This window comes from Amblyomma mixtum, chromosome 1 (assembly GCF_055824585.1).
Source record: "Amblyomma mixtum isolate Tamu chromosome 1, ASM5582458v1, whole genome shotgun sequence".
NCBI classification, from domain to species: Eukaryota; Metazoa; Arthropoda; class Arachnida; order Ixodida; family Ixodidae; genus Amblyomma; species Amblyomma mixtum.
The window spans coordinates 161,403,189-161,421,597 of NC_143012.1; the positions used below are offsets into that span (position 1 = coordinate 161,403,189).

At 48.9% G+C, this 18,409-nt stretch overlaps 1 protein-coding gene across 1 annotated transcript in view; it reads right to left on the reverse strand.

The window, feature by feature from the left end:
• The window catches only part of LOC149369549 (putative 4-coumarate--CoA ligase 1), a 92,388-nt gene that overhangs the window by 26,579 nt on the left and 47,400 nt on the right, over positions 1-18,409 (reverse strand). Inside the window, exons 6-7 of the mRNA XM_089558878.1 lie at positions 16,001-16,169; positions 12,087-12,368 (exon numbers count right to left, since the gene is read on the reverse strand). Of these exons, the coding sequence (XP_089415004.1) occupies positions 12,087-12,368; positions 16,001-16,169 (451 nt within the window). The remainder of the gene's footprint in view (positions 1-12,086; positions 12,369-16,000; positions 16,170-18,409) is intronic.

The following is an 18,409-nucleotide window of genomic DNA, read 5'->3' on the forward strand; positions in this document are numbered from 1 at the left end:
CTCTTTAATGAAATGCAGAGAATTTAGCCGGCGTTTAAAAATCGCTGGCATGCTACTCTGCGTAGGAAGGGGAATTTGGGAGAAAAAGACAGTAGGAGAGCAGCGTGGAAGAGGTAAAAGAAAAAAACGAAGACAAAATGCGGCCATGAAATGGGTACTAAGGATGCAATGGCGAGTATTGATGTAACCTATGGAATGATGGAGCGCATAGTCCGACAAATGGGCTGACGAAGTTCACTGCATGAAGAATGCATGAAGGTAACGTGCAAGTGAATTTAGAGCTTATCTAGATGTCCAATGTCTTTTAAATATGAAAAAAGAAAGTTCATTGCAAGTCTCTGTCGCCTGAAGCAGGCTAAGGGACCTAAAACTTTCTCCATTGTTAGGGGCACTGGGCAGAGCTTCTGCATGCAATGTTCATAGTACGCACGCTCGTTAGCATACGCAGGGCACACAAGTAGGATATGTTCCACAGTTTCTACCGCGGCACAATTGTCACAATGCGGACTGTTCGTTTGTCCAAAACGGTATCGCAATCGGTTTGTATATGCAGAATTCAGACGAAGTCGGTGATAAAGTGTTTCCAGTTGTCGAGGAATTCTGGGTGAGAGTTGATCTAAGATGTGGGTCGATTGAGTGATGAAATTGGTACTGATGTGTCGGCAAACTCCAAAGCCGATACGTTTCTTCGTAAGCAAAACTTTTAGTCATTTGGGACGCATCCGATTTCGTGAAAAAAGTTCGAATGTATCTCCGATGTTGATGGCCCTTACGGGCCGCTTCATCTGCTTTTTCATTAGCCAGAATGCCACAGTGAGCAGGTACCCACTGAAATGTTATGCAGTGGCCTGCGGCAATAGCTAAATGATGTATATACCCGATGTCGAGGGAAACTGGCTGGTGATTCGTTTTCTTCAGCAGGTTGGCGAGGATCTGCAGCGATGCTTTTGAATCGGTGAAGATAACCCAACGGCCGGCGGTTCGGCGCAGGATGTAAGAAACAGCTTCCTTAATGCCGTGAAGCTCAGCTGTCGTAGAGGATGTCCTCCGCTGCAGCCGGTAAGAAAGGGCATGGTCTGTTGAGGGCACATAAAGGCCACAAGAAGAGGTTTCTTTAGTAGTTGAACCATCGGTGAAGATATGGATGTGCTGCGTATATTCCTCCGTTAAGTAGGCGAGAGTAGTTTGCAGAAGCGCTGCCTGTGGCATGCGGCTCTTTGCATTCACACCTGGAACAGACTTCTTCACCTTTAGAGGAGAGAGTGTTCATGGAGGAAAGGCCAGAGGTAGTAGCTTCTGTGGCTGATTAATAGTAGGAAGGGGCAGGAGCTGTACTGCCTGGCCAAAGCTAGAGTTGCTGTGAGTTAGATGGACGCGGTGTAGGAAGTGCTTCTTCCCTTGCAGGACATGGCGGAGATGGGTACGCATAGTTTCCTGGGCGGCAATCACCTCTAGTGGGAGACATCCTGCCTCCGCTACTGTTCCTGACGCAGAGGAACCTTTTGGTAGGCCAAGACATGTTCGCAGGCAGTTGTTCCGTGCGGCATTGAGAGTCTTATTGCTTGATGTAGATAATCTTTGAAGCACTGGTAGACAGTAGCGCAAGGTTCCTTCAACGTAGGCTTTTTCAAGCAGAAGCATTGATCGGCAGTTGCTACCCCACCTTGTTCCCGCCATGAACCTGAACACTTGCGATGCTGCAGTAATCCTCTGGCGGAGTTTTTTGAGTTACCTGTGAATTAGTTACAAAATGTATTTTCAAGGACTCGTCAGCGACGCAAGAGGTCTATAAGAAAGCAAGAAAATTCTGTTCAGAGACTGCCAGGCAGGAACAATCTTTCGTTACGTGCACATAGTATTTCACCAATATCATAGGGAGCGTCAGCTTGATATACATAAGATTTAGATGTAAAGATAAACAGCAAAGTACCTCATCAGCTTGATGATGTTCTCGTGGTAAGCAGCTCGGGCGAATAACAGCGAATTACCAGGCTTTTTGCCAGGATATCATTACCAGGATATTTTGCCACGATATTTTGGCATTACCAGGATATATTTAATAAACCCACAGTAACTGCTGAACTGCACGACTAAGGAGAAACAATTCTCGAGGGCAAAAAGTTGCCGTATACAGCTTTCTGGCCAAGAACTTAGCTTTGACGATGGAGTTCAAGATGAAGATTGAACGACTGCCTCAAAACGCTTCCTGGGATAATGCGTACAGGCGCAGACAGAAGCAAACGGAGGGCGCCGCACAAGAAAGGTCTGTTCGCGTCAGCTCCGCCTAGCCGAACCAGATGAAAGCTCAAAACCGCCATGCGCATGTGCGCGCCCTCAACCAGCGCAACCCTCCACTGCTCCGTTTGCCTCGCATTGGGCAGGCGTCAGTGTCTCGCTAATGGGGATAATAGTCGGATGGTTGCGCGTTTGTAGAGAGAGCGGGCATTTCGGAATGTGGAGACCGCTGTCATGATGCCGCGGTGGCGGCGCTCCCATTATGCCGCTTCATCTGAGACAGCTGCAGGCGCCTTTCAAGCGCAAATAGCATGCGTGCTTCGAACTTTACACTCTTCTGCTGGGACTCATTTGCGTCTCGCGTAAGACCGAACGTGCTCAAAGCACTCAATACACCACCCCAGTTTCGGGTTCGTTTTATATAGTTACAACTGATTTTCACCTTGCTCCTACGAGTCACCGATGCAGATGCAATGCGTACGCCCTGTGTGTCTGTCCTTCAGCACAAAGCTCCTGCACTCGAACCTGGTCTAGTTGCTCAGCTTAAAAAGAGAGGAAAGCGCCGATCCTGGCGCTTTTTGTAGCGCGATCCATCGCCCCAAGGATGGTGACTGCCCCCAATGGTGCTGTATGATGCTGCTCGGTTGCTACGCGTATATTGTAAACCAGACCGACCTCTAAATGTAACCGGCAGCAGTGAAGTAATATAGCACGCAAAAAGGAGTTAGGATCGCTGGCTTGTGTCTGTCGTGGCTAATTCTCTGATTAGCGGGCGTATACGGGTGCGTATACGCCGAATTTCGCACGCGCATCACGCAGCTGTGACGAACTGCTGCCGCAGCATGAACGTGAGGAAATGAGACAGCGGACGCTTGCAATCACACTAAGATCCGAAGCTACACGCAAGATGCTTCCTCGCGCTTTGCTCCGCACACGACAGCGCGATAGGCAGCGCGCTGTATCGGTGGCGATGAGCTCAGGCCATAACAGCAGGTGCAGTACACGGTGAGTGTGCTTCACGAAACACACACAGGATGCATGCATTCGTCCGGCGTCTACGCCTCGTAATGGCGAAGGGAATCATCAGTGATAACTGTAGTAAATTAGCATGAAGCTGCGGTAGTACGTGCAGTGTTTCAAGCGCAGATGAGGCCCAGAGGCAGCAAAAGTTCGAACACGAGTGTTATTAGAGGCGTAAACGGGCTTCCAGCTGTCTCGGACAAAGCGGCCGAATGCTACAGCGGCCCCCGCGGGCTCTACCTCGTCAAGGAAGCGGTAAATGAGCAGTAAAATGAGCAAGTAAATGAGCAGTGAAAAATGAATTGGACCACCGGCGTTCTGAGACTGCCATTAGGAGAGAAATGAAATTAACTGTACTGGGATGCAGTTCATTCAGGGCAGAATATTGTCACGTATTCAAGACTGCAGTCCGAAGATCATGAAGACGCGAAAAATAGCTTGTAGACAAAACTCCTTATTGATTTGATTTTGGGGGTTTAACGTCCCAAAACGACTCAGGCTATGAAAGACGCTGCACTGAAGGTCTCCGGAAATGTCGGTCACCTGGAGTTCTTTAACGTCCACTAGCATCCCACAGTACATGGACCACCAGAATAAAAAAAAAAACTCTTTATTCCTGGTGACACGCGCCCGCAAAGCACTGAAGGAGTCAGCGGTGGCGAAGCAACGAGCGTGCTCGGTGGCCGTCAAACCGAATGCCCGCCGCTCTCGTCCATGCTGAACTTAAAGGGCCACTGCCCAGGGTCCGGACATTTTTGAAAAACAAGCCCACTGCATAGATGAGGCATCGAAGATAACCTCTGCAAAATACTAGAGCCATGCGCGCCCCGAAAAGCTGCGAAAATTCAAATCAAAGCCCGTTCGTTCTTTCCTTCCTTCAAAAACGGGCCCGGCCCACTACTCTGCACCCCGCTGACGTCAAGGGGGGCTACTTTCACTAAAGGCACTCCATTGGTGCATCGTTCTGACTGACGGGAGAAGGTTGGGCGTAGCCTTGGCGTCGCGTCGTCTGCACAAGGCTTTCCGCAGCGCCTTCTGTTCTGGCTCATGCCTACAAACCCGCATGAAGGAACAAAAAAAAAAAACTGCGGAGGGAGCGTGCGGCGACAGCCTTGAACCCTAGCCATAAAAAGTAAAAAAATAGTAAAACTGAGGGAGTGGAGACAACCTCGACGTCGCCGCCTACCTTCATCGCGCCGAGGAAGCCCGAAGACTTGCACGGCTTCGCATTCAAGACCAGCAGCACACCGACGCCCGACACTACAATCTGCGCCGACGAGACACGCATTACAAGCCAGGTGATCGGGTTTGGATATGGACGCCAGTTCGCCGCCGCGGATTGAGCGAAAAGTTGTTGCGACGCTACTTTGGCCCGTACAGGGTTCTCCGTCGAATCGGTGACCTCGACTATGAAGTCATCCCCGACGGCACGACAGCATCTCAGCGAGGCCGCCCACGCCCGGAAGTCGTACATGTCGTACGCCTGAAGCCATATTATGAACGCTGAAGGACTCGAAGTTTCATTCTCCGTGTTTATTTTCATTTTAAAGCATCGAGACGATGCTTCTTTGGAAGGGGGGTAATGCCACGTATCATTGTAGTGTTTGTTCGTTCACGCTCAAGGCTGCAGGAAAGGGCTGTTATCACTTTTGTTCGTGACGCGAGAAGCGACCAGACTAATCTCGGTTGATCGCAGCCATGAAAGGCTGCGTCTAGGTTTTTCCAGATTACTGTAGATGATCTTTACCTGTTATCTAGAAGTTTCCTTGCCGGCTTTAAATTGAGCGATGCCGCGAGCGGCGGACATTCGTAGTTCGACGACCGCCGAGCACGCCTGTTGCTTACGCCGCCGCCGAGTGATTCAGTTCTTTTGAGGGCGCAAGCCAGCCCAAATAAAGAGCTTCGTTTGCAAGTATTTCTGGTGTCTTCCTGACCGCTGGACTGCCGTCACTACAACGTGACAATATGCTTTGGAGCGGAGAAAAGACACAAACACACAGAACACAAACACGCATGGAGAAAAGCAAACGGGCGGTTGCCGGGTCCGCGCTTCGCTGTGTGTTTCGAACACAACCGACTTCCGCCCCTCCGCTCGTGAAACGGTGGGGAGGCCTAAAAGAAAATGAAAAGGTGGCTCGTTAACTGGGAATGACAAACAGATGTATGAAAGGATGCGCTCGCTAACAAGTCTAAGTGGTCGAGCCGATCGCGCCTCTCGATCGTTCAGTGTGCGGAGAAAATGCAAAAACCAAGAAAAGAATTCTATTGAAGGCGGGGCCATGACGTCGCCCTGTGACGCACTCCACAGACACCACGCCTCCGGCTTACACCGGAGAACTAAGGGGTGATTTTGCCTTGCCGAGCCTACTCGACGAGGAGCGGGAGAGAAGAATTTCGAGGAGGGAATGGAAGGAGAGGAGGCTCGCTCAAAGAGAGGTAGAGAGTGTCTGCTGCGCTGGGGTGGGCACGGGGCCTTTAAAGGTGATGGCGAACTTTCGAGATAAAGCGTGCAAAGTTATTAGAACGCTCTGAAACAACCTAGAAACCGCTCCGTCCGGATGCAATCAACCGAGATAAATCTGGTCGCTTCTTGCACCACAAAGAAACACCGACGTGATGCTTTAAAACATAAGGCGACTAGAAACAAATAAAACGGATTGGGCAGAAATAAACACAGCGTCCTCTAGCGAGCACAAACGCTCTTTAGACAGACGACATGGAGAACTCCTCGCCGCACGCGGCGTCGAAGGGATGCAGTCATTTCGTCAGGGACGACTTCATAGTACAGTTCACCTAGCCGACCAAGAATCTTCTACGGGCCGAATTAGGGGCTCATAAGCTTTTCACTAAATCCGCGCCGGCTAATGGGCGTCTAAACCCAGACTCAGTGTCCTGTGTTGTATTTCGCGTTGCGTCTTCTTAGGTTGCAGCGTCTGGCGTTGGTCCGCTGCTGCTATTTGATCTGTAATCGGGAAAATCTTCGAGCTTCTTCGGCCCGTTGAAGGTAGGTGGCGACATCGGCGTTATCTTCCTCGGTAACGTTAGGCAGCATGTCGTCTAGCGTGATCGTGGCCTCCGTGTCATGGATGAGCCTAAAAGGCGTCATCTGGGTGCTCTCCAGCACTGCGGTGTTGTAGGCGAAAAATGTCCGTCCCAGGTCTTGTGTTCGACATCGACATACATGGCGAGCATATTGGCGATGGGTTCGTTCAGGCGCTCGGTCAGTCCGTTGGTCTGTAGGTGGTATGCAGTTGTCCTCTGGTGGCTGGTTTGGCTGTAACGCACGATGGCTTGAGTCAGTTCCGCCATGAATGCTGTTCCTCTGTCCGTGATGAGTACGTAGGGGGCGCCGTGTCGCAGATTAATGCACTCCACAAAAAATCTGGCGACTTCTGCTGCTGTTCCGTTCGGTATGGCTTCTGCCTTGGCTTCGCTGGTCATGTAGTCGCTCGCTATAATGATCGACTTATTTCCAGAGTTGACTTCGAGAAAGGCCAAAGCAAATCTATGCCGATATGCTGAAAGAGCCTTGAGGGGGGTTCAATGCTGTTCGAAAATCCTGCTGTTCGGGTTGGATGGGCATTTTATCATTCACAACCTCGGCAGGTTCATTCTGTACAACGAATGAAGACAATCCTCGGTTGAACGAGGAGAGGGGGTGAAGCAACATTGCCTTCCAAGAACTGCATGAGGCGTTTTAGGTCGGGGTCTGAGCGTTCCTGCTGTTCAAAAGAGCTGGAGCTTATGGATCCCAGGAAGGAGTCCCCAACGTTGTCCAGCGCCGGTGCATCTACAGGGGCTCGTGACACGTAGTCGGCGTCAGAGCGCTTGCGTCCGCGCTTCTAAACGGCGGTGACGCAATCTCCTGGAGGCGTAGGCTCCAGCGAGCGCGTCGACCGGACGAATCCTTCAAACTGGCAAGCTACTACAGTGCGAGGTGATTGCTGACCACCTTGAACAGCCATCCGTACAGGTAGGGGGGAAATTTTCACGCAGCCCAGATTATGACAAGGCACTCATTCTCAGTTGTCGAATAGATAGCCTTGGCCTTGGACAGGGAACGGCTAGCGTATGCTATTACCTTCTCCAGTCCGTAAGTTTTTATCAATGAGGATAGCGACTGGCCCACGCTACTTGCGTAGGTATGAATTTCAGTCTCGGCGATTTCATCAAAGTGCGCAAGGATCTGTTGGGACTGTACACGACGCTGAAGTTCCTTGAAGGCTTCTACTTGTAGCGCTTCCCATTTAAATGGCGCGTTTGCATTTGCCAAGTGCGTCAGAGGCTTGGCGATGCGCGAAAAAAATTTGACAAATCTTGTCTCTAATGCACGCACAGTCCGAGGAATCTGCGCACAGCTTTCTTATCGGCCGGCGGTGGAAATAGTGTGATAGCAGCTGCTTTCTGTGGGTACGGGTATACCCCCTCCTTGGTAACAATGTGGCCTAGAAACAGCAGCTCTTCACAGGAAAAGTGGCACTTCTTTGCTTTCAAGGTTAGGCCGGAAGGCTTGACCGTGTATAATACTGCTCGAAGCCTTTTTAGGCCTTCAAAGGTTGGGGCGAAGACAAAGACGGCACCTTATTATACCAGACAAATCTGCCACTTGAGGCCTGCCAGCACTTTATCCGTTAATTGCTGAAACGTTGCTGCTGCGGAACAGAGACCAAATGGCATCAACCTGAACTAGACGACGCCATCCGGAGTGAAGAGTGCGGTCTACTCGCGATCTCTTTCATCGACTTCAATTTGCCAGCAGCCGCTCTTCAGGTCCGTCGATGAGAAATACTTGGCATTTCAGAGCCGATCCAGTTTGTCATCGATGCGGTGAAGTTGGTAGACGTCCTTTTTTATGTTGTTCAAGCGGCTGTAATTAACGCAGAATCGAAATACGCCGTCTTTCTTTCTGACTATAGAACAACGGTGCTGGACGACGTCTTCCAAGGTTGGACGACGTCGTCGCAAAGCCTTTCATCCAGTCCCGGATGGCTTGTTCTCGCGGCGGCACACGGTACGGGCTTTGGCAGCGAGGTCGGTCGTACTGGTCGGTTATAATGCGCTGCTTATGATTCGGCGTTTGTCGGACCTACGGCGATGGCGAGAAACACTCGCTGAAGCTTCGAAGCAGATTGCGGGTCTGTTCTTGCCTTTTCCGGGGCAGGGCTGGGCTGATGTCGAAATTGTGTGTGTTCTCTTGGGCAGGCGAACCTTCTCCAATTGGATCCGATAGGGCGAAGGAATATCGTACGTCAGATATTTCGTCGAAGAAAGCAATCGTCGTCCCTCTGTTAACGTGCCGGTATTCTTCGCTCAAGTTAGCAGTAATTCGGCTTGGCCTTTGCAGAAATGTGCGACGCCTATTGGGATGCCGATTCATCGGCCGAGAAGCAATTACATGTTCCCCTCGATGATGGTTTTAGTGTTATTCGTTTCCGTGGCGCCTACGGTGACGATGGCGCTTGAGCGGGGTGGGATACTCACTTCTTCCTCCAGGACACTAAGCGCGACGCGACGTTCCGGAGCTCTCATCGAAGACATGGCCTCGTTCGTCCAAAGCGTGATCAGCTTGGATCGCAGGCAGATGATCGCCTGAGGTTCATTAAGGAAATTCATGCCCAAGATCAATTAGCGAGAACAATGCCGTAGCACAACGAAGGTCGCAGGATAGGTATGTCCGTTCACAGTCACTCGCGCTAGGCATCGTCCCGATGGCATAATAAGGTGGCCCCTGCGGTGCGAAATTGTGGGCCGTCCCAAGGTTGTTACATTCCTCAGCTGCGCAGCGAATGTTCCATTCATCACCAAATAATCGGCTCTTGTGTTGACTAGAGCGGTAACTTACCGGCCGTCGATAACCACCGGATGTCCTGGCTCTGGCGTTGCACTTCGTCCTCGGCGTCGGATCACGGAATCGACGGGTATGTTAATCGTGGGTGGGGCGTGTGGTCGAAACTCTTCTGGATGGCGGCCTCTTTTTGAAAGCCTTTCGCGTCGTGGCCGAGGCTGTCATTGTATACGGCGTCTTCATACGGCGTGGTCGCTGGAGGATCTTCGTCATTTCCTCGGCAAGCAACCTGACTTCCACAGGTTGCTGTCTTTAGTGTCCCCTACAGGGGCTAGGGGACCTTCCTCGGTGATGCAAAACGTGTGGTGTAAGGTGACGGGGAGTGGCAGAGGCGGCTTGAGGGCATGTACTCCCCTCTGCGCAGGTAGCCGTCGATTTTCCGTGGTCCCTGACCGGGGGGCGGTAGTGGGGTGTCGATGGTGAAACCCCTTAGGCCCATGCGTCTCTACGGGCAGTGGCGAAGTATGTGCCCGACGTGGCCGCAATGAGAATACAGTGGGAAGTGGCCGGGAGTCCTCCACTCGTCGCATTTTCTAAAGCTGTTGCATCTCTTGTAAGCTCCGCCGCGGTGGCTCAGTGGTTAAGGCGCTCGGCTGCTGACCCGAAAGACGCGGGTTCGATCCTGGCCGCGGCGGCCGAATTTCTATGAAGGCGAAATTCTAGAGACCCGTGAGCTGTGCGATGTCAGTGCATGTTAAAGAACCCCAGGTGGTCGAAATTTCCGGAGCCCTTCACTACGGCGTCTCTCATAACCTGAGTTGCTTTGGGACGTTAAACCCCAGTAAACCAAACCAAACCAAGCATCTCTTGTAAATTCGGCGTGCGGGAGCTAGGCGCCGTCGTTCTTGTAGAGCTGGTGCCCTTTTACCCATGTATTGCTCCTCTAAGAAAATGTTTAAAAAAACAAAATAAAGAGAGGGTGTGTCCGGACCAGCAACGCTTTGCCTGGCTTAATGCCAGTTCAAGATAAATGAAAAAGAGGTAAATGCTCGAACGAAAAAAAATTCACAGAGATCATCACAACAGAAAAAAAAATAACTCAAAAGAAGAGGAAAGAAAAGGCGCATCTCAGTTGGTCACAGGCACAGGCAGGCAGACAAAGCGCAGCGTGCAGTCCGCGAAAGAAATAAAAAAACACGAAAACCAAACTCACTGTACAGTCGTGGTCTCCGTAACAGTCAAGAAAAAGCACAGAGTGCCGACCACAACCAAAATCGGAGAAGTAAGAACACACTCAAAACGAAACAAGACAAAACCAACATTACAACACAGTCAAGGACACAGACACAGTCACGCAGTCAAAGCACAATATACAGGCCACTACAAAGCGCCCATGCCCAACAAAGGAGCACGTAGCCCTGCTCTGTGCAAAACATGGGAAAGAGAAAGGAAAGAGAAGATAGAGCTGGTGCCCGTAGAAGATGGCTTGGGGGGTCTCGTCGTGGCGTAGGACAGCATAGTGCGGCGGCGTAGCACAGCGTAGTGCGGCGGCGTAGGTCATGGCTTCAGCTTCCGTTAGTGTCGTTGGTGACGAGAGCCGAGTGCATGCTGTACTTCTTCATTGGTGATGTCCCTGAATGACGCTACCTGAGTCTGCTGTGTTGCCGATGACATTATCCGGCGAAGGTCTTCGCGAATAATTTCGCGTATCAGACCTTGCAGGTTGTTTCCACTTGCAGGGGTGTCTTCTAGTGTGCCTGCCATCCCCACTGGAAATGGTCGGTTGTAGTGACAGGTCCGAGCGTCAAGGGTCTTTTCGATTGTTGAAGCTTCAGCTTCAAATTCGGCGACGGTTGTTGGAAGATCCCGGATCAGGCAGAGAAACAGTTCCTCCTTTAACTCACGCGTCACAATTGTGAGCTGCTTTTCTTCTGTCATGTCACGGTTCGAGCGCCTGAAAAGGCGTGTCATTTCTTCCACATACTAAGTCATGGTCTCGTTTGGGTGTTGCATTCGTGACTGCAGCAGGACCTCCGCCCTTTCTTTCTTTACGAGGCTAGTGAACGTACCCATTAGCTGTTTCTTGAAGGTCGCCCAAGTAATGAGGGAAGATTGGTGGTTGTCAAACCACGTTCTGGCGCGGTCGTCCAATGCAAATTAAACGTTTCGAAGCTTGGCGCTGTCGTCCCAGGCGTTCAACGCTACCACACGATCGTACGTCCAGCCAGTCTTTTACATCTTCGTGTGCTTCTCTACGGAAAGTCAGTGGCTGACGGGGCTGGCGAAGCACGACCGGCGTTGTCTCTACATCAGGTTCTATCATGGTAGGCATAGAAGGGTAGCAGGTGAGCGCCTCCACCAGATGTCAAGTAACGGTGACTGCAGTCCGGAGAGCAAGAAGACGGCGAAAATGAGTTCTAAATAAAACTTTATTGGGGCTGACTTGCGCCCGCAAAGAACAGAATGAGTAGGCGGCGGCGTAGCAACAAACGTCCTTGGTGGTCGTCGAACCGAAGGCCCGCCGCTCTCGGCGCTGTTGAGTTTAAAGGTGATAGCAAAGTTTCGATATAAAGCGTGCAAAGTTATTAGAACATTCTGAAACAACATAGAAGCGGCTGCGCCTTCTCCGCCTCCGAAGCGGCTCAAGGTGGGTGCGACGACGGCCAAGGTTCAACCACGGTGAAAGTGCGACGACGGCGTAAGTTCGACCATGCTGAAGAGGCGAAGCGGCTTGCGTAATCTAGCTTTTGCTACAATACGCAGTACGAAGATTCGCGGCAATATATTAAACCTCCGCCTGACAATCTGTGACCAAGAGATCTGTCTGTGGAAGTAACGCACCAGAGCTTGAAGAAAACTGACCTCTGATTTCTTGTTATGCTGCCGTGTACAAAAGAGGGACCTTGACGCGCTCTTTTTCACTCATCCCAAAGGCTGTGTTCAGGCTCTTAACGAGAGGTAAGCCTTTTTTTTCCGAATACATAACATGTTATACAAATGCAACAAGAAACATTTCTCGTGTTTTCAGTATACCGCAGTGACGAACCTTGACTTCAACCATCGTTCCGGGCAGGCCGATGTCAGTGCCGGTCTGCGACTTGGCGCCTCTCGGCGGAGTGGTAACGACGCCAAAAGACTCAGTCATGGCGTATATGTTCAGCAGATTCTCGAGTCCGGTGAAGGCCTTGCGAGCTGCCTCGGCCACGGACGCTGGGAGCACGCTTCCGCCCACGCCAATGCCCCGTAGGCTGGGTAGACCTCGGCCTGTGCGCCGCATCTCACGCACAAGAGCTTGTAGATGAGACGGGAAAAATATGGTTGCCGTCACCTGCGCGAGACATAGATACACAATACAAGAAACTGGTGAAGTTTCAGTAGCAAAGCGGGGGGGGCTACCTCTTGGCTGCGCTTTTTTTTAAGCACGGTATTTAATGCAGTGAAATATTGTTCTATGCACATGAAGAAAGCAGCATCAAAACAAGTGAGCGTCATTGCTTTCGAACACGTATACAGGGTTGTTTCACCTAAGATTTTACACAATGTTTAAGTATACGCTATTTCGGTTAGACGAGTCTTTTCTCGGCATTGCATTGTCAGCGGTGTAGTACATCAGAATACAGCGAAGACGGGCTAACTAGCAGCCTTGTTAACTAATATCGAATAGCTAACTTTTTAAGTATTACTGTCAGGCTCTTTCATTTTTGAGAAGCGTGTAGCCGACTGTAATTCGTATTCATATAAGTTTTTGAAATCTTTGGTACAGATTCGTTGTGGTCCAGATTGGTTTGGTTGAAGGCGTTTAACGTCGCAAAGCGACTCAGGCTTTCAGGGAAGCCGTAATGGAGGGCTCCGGAAATTTCTACCACCCGGGGCTCCTTAACGTGCACTGACATCGCACAGCACACGGGCCTGTAGAATTTCGCCTTCATCGAAATTCGACCGCCGTGGTCGGTACTGAAACTGAGTCTTTAGGGCCAGCAGCCCACCACCATTTACCATTGAGACACCCAGGCGGCTGGTTGTAGTATAGAATCCCTGTGCTGAGTCGATGGCGAGCGGAATATAGCAGCCATCTCTTTCTGTGAAATCGAATTCGAGAAGCGCGCTAGTAACCACACGAAAATAGTCGCCTTGTGCACCTCTGTGGGCAGATGCGTCGAGGTCGCAGCATGACGCGTACCACATCGTTGTCAAGATGAAATGCCGCTTCAGTGAGCGAGACTTGCTGGAAGCCAGCACTCATACACTTCCGGCTTTTCTTAAAGCTGCAGATCCCTTTGTGCGGCACTTGTTGACTGCTACAGGCAAGTCGTTTCGCGTTTTTCACAGAAATAACTCGTAATAAATTTTCACTTTCGACTTTTCTAAACCGCTCGATTGATGATGCGCTGCATTTTTGTGCAGCCGGCTACGGTTTCATTATTACAGCAGCAAGAAGTGATGGTACAAGAAATGGCGAACTCATTGTGCTTACCATAAATCTGCTGTATTGCAAGCTACGTATGGATACCATTAACTGCGGAAAGTCGTTTTGACGCCTACTGTTTGGCCGAGCCGAGTCGGCATTAAAAAACATGGTGTCTGTGTAACAAGCGCCCGTCATAAAGGTATTTTTTTACAGAAACTACTGCCATGCATGACGGAAGAAAATGGGGTGAACAACTGTTTATTAAGGGTAAAGTGTGCAGAAGTCGTTTCACGCTCGCACTGATTTACATTAACCAGTCTGCCTCCGCAGACCGGTTCGCCGTCTGTGTCCAATGGCTGACACTGGCGACTTATGTTAGCCTTGTGAGCTCGAGAAAGGCAGGCAGTGTCGGATCATGCTGTGCAGCCAGTTTTCAACTTTATTTCCGGTCCCAAACAGGAGCGGATTAAAACGGAAGGAAGCAAGAGTGCTTGGGGGGGGGGGGGGGGGGGAGTATGAGATATAGAACACAAGGCAAAGGTAAATCCTTGATCTTGGATATATCCCTCATTGATTCACTGCCCGCGTCTGTCCCTCTGCTCATTTCATCGCCTACTTGTCCTCCATTACGTTGTCCCAGTTATGCGTGCACCGTCGCTTTGTCGTACGGCCATGCTGAGCGAGGGACTGTTGACATCGTGGCTTGCTCATCGAGGGCAAACATCTATTACAGGAACGTTAAAACAACTGCAGATACTACCGACAGCTACAAGACAAAGTTTAGTTGTCACTGAAGGCGCGCCTACAAAACGAATCCAAGTTCACAATGTAATCATGTGACATTAAGTAAGTTATTACAACGAACATAGCTTAACATGTTTATGCAAAATTAGGAGGTCGTGGATTGAGATCCCACCGGCGGCATGTGGTTGTTTTTTCTTTTGCTTTTATCAATCTCCCCCTGATAATAACAAGATTAAAAGAAGACATTCCCTTTGCTCTTCGGTTTCGGTGACCGCTGATTTTCGCCATTTATGTCATAACGAGCACCTCTTTTCCATTCTGTAGTCTTCCGATTGCAACTAAGTTGACTAGCGAAGAGGAAGAAGTACGTAGTGAAATGGCTTCAACAAACGGCCATGTTGAGGTCGCTTGTTTTTCCAGTTCCCAGTAAGTCATTGAATAACGTTCTCCGGAGTGCATCCTCTGGCTCCCTGGTTAATCACCAGAGAGAAGGCACACAAAACGGGACGCAGCAGAACTGTTTGGACGTTCTTACTTTTTGTCTTCACCGACGGCATCAGGAGGAGTCGAGATCAGAGGTGCCGTTTAACAGCGCACGAGTAGCATAAAACTTAAACACGCTACTATGCTGACCTGAATTGGTGGTTTCTCGTAAAGGCGACCGATGATCTCTGCTTGCGAATAGCTAACCTGCTTCGCATCGAAGCCGCAGTGGAGGGTTGTTTGGAGCCAGCCACTTCCTATAAAATGGCGTCTAATCCTGTTGCCACCCCATTCAAAATCCTCTAATCGCTCATAAAAATTAACTACAGTTGGTTTCCACAACGCTCTCGCAACGGCCTCTGAAGAAATACAGGCTATGCTTGCATAATGTCAGAGAAGACAATGGCTTCTCCTCCAACAGTGTTTTATCACCAGGAACACGGAACAGTTGCTAGCCAGTTCCGCTAAGCCTAGAGCCTTATCAAGTTCGGTTCAATAGTATCTAGGTCATTGTCTTTATTATGTCAGGGATAGTGCAAACGCACTATTTTTATTGCTCAATGTCGTGCAGAACACGGTGGCTGCCAAAGGAACTAGCTGCACTTGTTCTGAATTCCTGGCGACGACTCGTTCACTTGTGAGTTCACTTGTGAGTGAGACAGAAGAGTTTACAGGACAAGTCCAAATCAAATTCGATGCTTCAACAACTGATAGGCGTCCTGCAGCTCATCATTACAGCTATGTACAAGGTCATTGCCAAGTCTCCTGCGCGAATTCTATTCCGCCACATTAGAACAGCGGAGGTCGGCACAGCGACTGTTTCGCAGCGTAGCCTGTCATCATTAACTTTCATGTCCAATTTCTTCCGATTCCTGTTTTTCTCCTTCTCTTTTCATCTAATGTGTCATGGCAGACAGAGACCCTCTCCGGTCCACCTCTGTACTCTTCCACAAAGTAGAGATTTCTCTCGCTCTGTTCGTATACTCTACATACCTCACCACAAAGCGAATGTCACCATCCCCTTCATATTTCAACTTTTTTTGATAAGTGTAACAAAAAACGATAGCGTTATTCGTGGCTACATTTGCAGCAAAAAGATGAGAGCGTCAGCTTGGACGATTTAGCTAAACAAACTGCGAATCCGAAAAGTGACATTTTCCTGTTATCTCCGTGCCTGTCAGGTGTCTGTCATCGCCGTGCCAAGCCGCTACGGGGGATGGGAGCTTTGTCAAGCCGCGTGCGCGGCTTTTTTTCCTTTCTCGTCAGCTATTGTACATGACTGAAATAAATGCACTGAACTGAACTGAACTGAACTGAACAGGTACCTTGTACTTGTCAATAGCATCCATAAAGGCCACGGGTCCCATCTTGGCCGGCATCACTGCGCACGTGGCGCCCTCCAGCAGAGCTACAACGGTGTACAGCATCCCGGACTGGTGCGTGATTGGGCTATGGCCCAGGAAGATGTCGTTTTCGCCCCATGGGACATGTAACCTGCAGCGATGAACAGCATGACTGTGTGTACACCTGGAACAACGGCGGCGTATCAAATATATAGGCAGACCGTGTCGGCCACACTTGGCCCTCGAACAATTTTTTGCTTAATGCACAGATTGTGAAACGCAAGAGAGTACTGAAGAGCGCTTTAATGCCACATTTTTCCCATTTACCGCGCCCGTTTCCACCCCTCGTTTGCGGTGTCCTAAAATGAATTCATCTGAAAACTAATGATTCAACTATGCTTTTTGAGGTTGTTGAAGGGTAAGTAAGCCACTATACTGTGACGCACCAGCAATATACAAAGGCATTAAAGAGGCACTTGTAAGAGGAACACGTATTTAATTACAAAACGGGTTTAGTTCAGTCATCTTAACTAAACTACAGTATCAGTGGTTCCGAATCTTATTTATCATCCGTAACTTCTGTGGTTCTGCATGGGTCCGTTTTAGGACCACTACTTTTTTTTAATCTATATAAATGACATGAGTACTAACGTCACCTCCCATATCCGATTTTAGGCAGATGATTTCGTCCTATAAAGAAATATATCTGCACGGGCCGATGCTGCTAAGCTGCAAACAGATATTAGTCGTATCACGTCACGGTGCTGCAAATGGAACATCAGACTTGATTTTTCAGAATAATTATATCCGTGTAGACACAAAACCTTGAGTGCAAACTGGACAAATACAACAACTGCACAGGACGAGGGGTAAGTCCTGTGCAGTTCTCGTCTTCGTCCTGTTTGAAGTCGCGGTTTTTTCCTTAAAGTTATGTCTGACCAACTGGCCCAAAAATTACATTTGTTAATTATAACCCGTCCAGCGGAAAGAACACAAACGTGGAGGCACTGTGTTGCTTCGATAATGAAAATATAATTCTGGCTGATAGTGTTAAGTACCTTGACATAATATTTAATTCAAACTTCACATGGATTAAACACATAGAATGTGTGACTATGATAGCTGGCCGTGCACTTGATTTCATCAAGCGCAATTTCAGGGCTGCACTAATGATGCTTAGAAAATTTAAAATTTATTAATGTCCGCTCCATCATGGAATATTCCGCCGTAGTCTGGGACCATTACATTTCATTTTCTTTATTCCAGTTTTTTGCGCAATACAATAAACCAATACACCAAACCAAACCGAGGCAAGATAGACCCGAACATCATGAAACCATAGTTGGTTCTGATTTGTGATACGAGCCACAGCTTTTATAGGGGAATAGAAAGTTTCTTAATATTCGTAACAGTCGTATTTCCCCACACAAGAAAACAGTAACTTAAAGACGAATAAAAAAACGCGTAGTACATATTCATCCTGGCCTCAAGGGTAAAATAATTTTAAGGCGACAGACAATTCCAATAGATCTAGAAAGGGCAAGAGAGATATCTTCTACGCCTTAGTCGCTTATGCGCCATTAAACTCAACTCAACTCATATCTTCTACGTGTGCATCCCATGTCATTGTCGATGTAAACAGAATGCAAAGAGATTTGGTTCTATATACGTACGTGATAATATCATGACCTAAATAAATTAGGGGCGAATTTAGCATGTGCTTTCCCTTGTGGTAGAAAAGTTACGCAGCAGTTTTTTTTTCCTATTTATTTTTAGAGCATTGCTGAGTGACCATGTTCCTAAGGCCGATAGAGCTTGTTTGCAGTGTCAGTAAGTGAGTGGATAGTATCGGAACTAAAGAAAAGGGTTGTGTCGTCCGCGTTTATGATGTAAGTCGCGTTGTCGTACAAGTTAGGAATATCGTTTGCATATATGTTGAAGAGAAAGGGACCCAGAAAACTACCCTGAGGTACGCCTTTTGTTATGGCTGATATGTCGGAGCAGTAGCAGTCAATTTGTACGTACTGAGATCTCGAGCCTAGATATGATAGGATAAGGTTCAGCTGTGGACGGGGAATGCCATAATGCTCCAGTTTTGCGAAAAGGACACGGTGGATAATGTTATGGAAAGCTTTGGTGAAGTAAACAGAAATGCCAAGCGCAAGTAATTTTTTTTTTCAATACAGTTAATCCCGTATTCCTTCTGTGCAAATAGGGCTTGTTCTGTCGATCTGTGGGGTGTGAATCCGTATTGATAATCGGTTATTAATGAATACCTGTTAATAAATTTTCGTAGCCTTAGTAAAATTCTTTTTTGCAAACCTTTTGAAAAGTACGGGAGGACCGATATAGGCCTGTAATTGCGAAGGACTTTTTTATCGCCTTTCTTAT